At 51.0% G+C, this 2,834-nt stretch overlaps 1 protein-coding gene across 1 annotated transcript in view; it reads right to left on the bottom strand.

Moving 5' to 3' along the window:
• NDFIP1 (Nedd4 family interacting protein 1) overlaps positions 1 to 740 on the bottom strand; it is a 47,947-nt gene extending 47,207 nt beyond the window's left edge. Inside the window, exon 1 of the mRNA XM_017872959.1 lies at positions 216 to 740. Coding sequence (XP_017728448.1) covers positions 216 to 278 — 63 coding nt within the window. The 5' untranslated portion in view covers positions 279 to 740. The remainder of the gene's footprint in view (positions 1 to 215) is intronic.
• Between the last annotated feature and the right edge of the window lie 2,094 nt (positions 741 to 2,834).

The raw sequence follows: 2,834 nt of genomic DNA, 5'->3' as shown, positions 1-2,834 counted from the left end.
CCGCCGGAGCCCCCCCGGGGGCCCCAGGGGGGCGGGCGGGCCCCGCGGCAGCCTCGAACCCGAGCCGGGGGCCCGCCCCGCCCCTCCAGGCCCAGCGCGGCCTGCCAAGCCGCGGCGTCGAGTTGGCCGCGGGCCGGCCAGAGAGGCCTGAGACGGTCAGCGGGCAGGGCAGAGCCGGGGGCCGGAGTCCGGGGCGGGACTCGGGCGCCGCTTACCTGCTGGTACCGGCTGCCACAGGCCGGCTCGACCGCCGCCAGGGCCGCCAACGCCAACGCCATGGCGCAGCCGGCAGCAGGGAAGGAGAGCGAGCGAGCAAGCTAGCTGAATGGGCGCGGCCGCTGCGGCCTGGGAGCGCTGGGAGGCCGAAGGGGACGCTCCTTGGGTGGGTCTCGATGGCCGCCGCTGCTCCCGAGCGAGACGCTCCTCTCAGGCTGTAAGCGCCGCCGCCTCCGAGGCTCCGACGCGGTCCCTGGGGAAGAGGCGGGGACTACGACGGCGACGCTACGCCGCCGCCCCGCCCCCGACTCGCACCGCCCTGCTCGGCCCCGCCGGGCCTACCCTAGCCCTGAGCCATCGCCCCGAGGTGCCCCGGCCCGGGTGTAGTTGCTCCGACGACCTGAGCCTCCGAGGCTCAAGTGTTGTATTCGATTCCACTAAAAACGAATTACTAGCAGGCCAGCCCAAAGAAAGGGCGATGCTGCTGATAAGCACCTCGAGCCAAGCACTGAGCTTCACCTACGTGCCCTCATCCAGCCTTCCCCACAACCACCCTGACACAGGAACCACAGCACAATTCTCCAGGTAGTTGGCAACCAGAGAGGTCGACAATCTTCACAGCAGCGACCTGATCCCTGGTTTCTGGCAGCAGAATCGTGGTTCTTATTCACTCCCTTCTTTTATCTGCCATACTCATAAACCAGGAGTCAGCCAGCGACAGGGAGGGGGCCAAATCTGGTCTGTCACCGTGACTGTGAAAAGTACGTGAAATTCAAGTTTCAGTGTCCATAAATAAAGTTTTATTGGAACACAGCAGCACCCTTTTGTTTATTATGGCCTGCAAACCCTAGAATACTTGCTATCTGACATTTTACAGTAAATGTTTGCTAACCCTAAATCCTTGAGAACTGCTTGGATCTCAAATCCTACTTAGGGTGGATGATTATAATAACACCCTCATGTTTATGCAGTTCTTTAGTATTTTAACAGCCTCATCTGCGGAATCAGAAACCATATTTTCCAAAAAAGCTCCCCGAGTCAGTGACGTGGAAGTCAAAACTTGAAGGGTTTGGCCATGCTAAAGGCTTTCCTGGCCACAGGAACAGGTGCAAAGGGTGGTCCAGAGAGAGATTGCCTTGTGGAGGAACAGAAAGGATGCTGGCATAGCTGCCATATAGGAGATACAATTATCAGTGTTTCACAGATGAGGAAGTTGTGCCCAAAGAAGTTAAATGTCTCACCCAATGACACAGAACTACTAAGGGGTGAAGCTGGAATACAACTCCATTAAGCCAGCTTTCTTTCTTTCTTTTTTTTTTTTGAGACGGAGTCTTGCTCTGCCACCCAGGCTGGAGTGCAGTGGCCCCATCTCAGCTCACTGCAAGCTCCGCCTCCCGGGTTTACGCCATTCTCCTGCCTCAGCCTCCCGAGTAGCTGGGACTACAGGCGCCCGCCTCGTCGCCCGGCTAGTTTTTTTTGTATTTTAAGTAGAGACAGGGGTTCACCGTATTAGCCAGGATGGTCTCGATCTCCTGACCTCGTGATCCGCCCGTCTCGGCCTCCCAAAGTGCTGGGATTGCAGGCTTGAGCCACCGTGCCCGGCCGCAAGCCAGCTTTCTTAACCAGTATTGCACAACTAAATTATAAGCTTTGTGAAGACAAGAGTATTTGTCTTTTAAATCTTATTACCTCCCAATGGCATCTAGCACAGTATAGTTATATAGCAGGCTTGCAAGCTCTGTTTCTTTCATACCTAGCCATCTGCAATTGCTTCTACCCACATGTCCTACACAGAAAAAAAAAATCTTCCATCTCTGAAGCTTGTTGCAATTCCCATTCTTCTTCATTGCCTTTCCAAGTTGGCAATGTAGAGGTCGTATTAATATGATTATTGTCTTAGCTTCTAATTTTGAAGTTTAGTTAATTATGTATTTTAAAAGAGAGCAGTGTTTCGAACACACCCTGAGGTTTCTGTATATATGAGAAAATTGTAATTAATAAAAACTCTAGGTGTTTACCATCTTCACTTTGAGTTCCTCTCAGTATCCAAACTTCTCCATATCTGTCGCTATTTCCAAGTATTAGTCTCACATATTAACATGCTGGAAGAGTGAACAAATGTAGCAACATTTCAAGCTCTGAAGTCTATTTAGAGGCTCCTTACTCCGTCCCTCAGTTGTTGTTTTAATCCAGAAAACAACCTTTAAATGTAATCAGGTACAGTGAATCAAACATAATGTCCTGCCATGTAGTCTTGTATAAAGGGTGCAAAAATCTAATCTGAAATTTTTTAAAATTTCAGCAGTGGAAAGTACAAATCCAGACTTCTTTGTCCAGATTGTCTAAATTTACATATAAGAAAGAATAAAAAAGAATTTGTCCACTGGGCACAATGACTCACATCTGTAATCCCAGCACTTTGAGAGGCTGAGACTCGAGGATCACGTGAGCCCAGGAGCCAGGAGTTTGAGACCAACCTGGGCAACATAATGAGACACAATCTCTGAAAAAAAAAAAGAAAGAAGAATTTGTCAGCCTGCCACATATGGCTATTGGAGCAACAACTGCAATCTTTAGGCATGTCTGCAGTGCTGTGGCTTTTGTGGAAAAGATGTTGC

This window comes from Rhinopithecus bieti, unplaced genomic scaffold (genome assembly GCF_001698545.2).
Source record: "Rhinopithecus bieti isolate Rb0 unplaced genomic scaffold, ASM169854v2 scaffold_7438, whole genome shotgun sequence".
NCBI lineage: Eukaryota > Metazoa > Chordata > Mammalia > Primates > Cercopithecidae > Rhinopithecus > Rhinopithecus bieti.
This window is presented reverse-complemented; position numbering and strand designations above follow the sequence as displayed.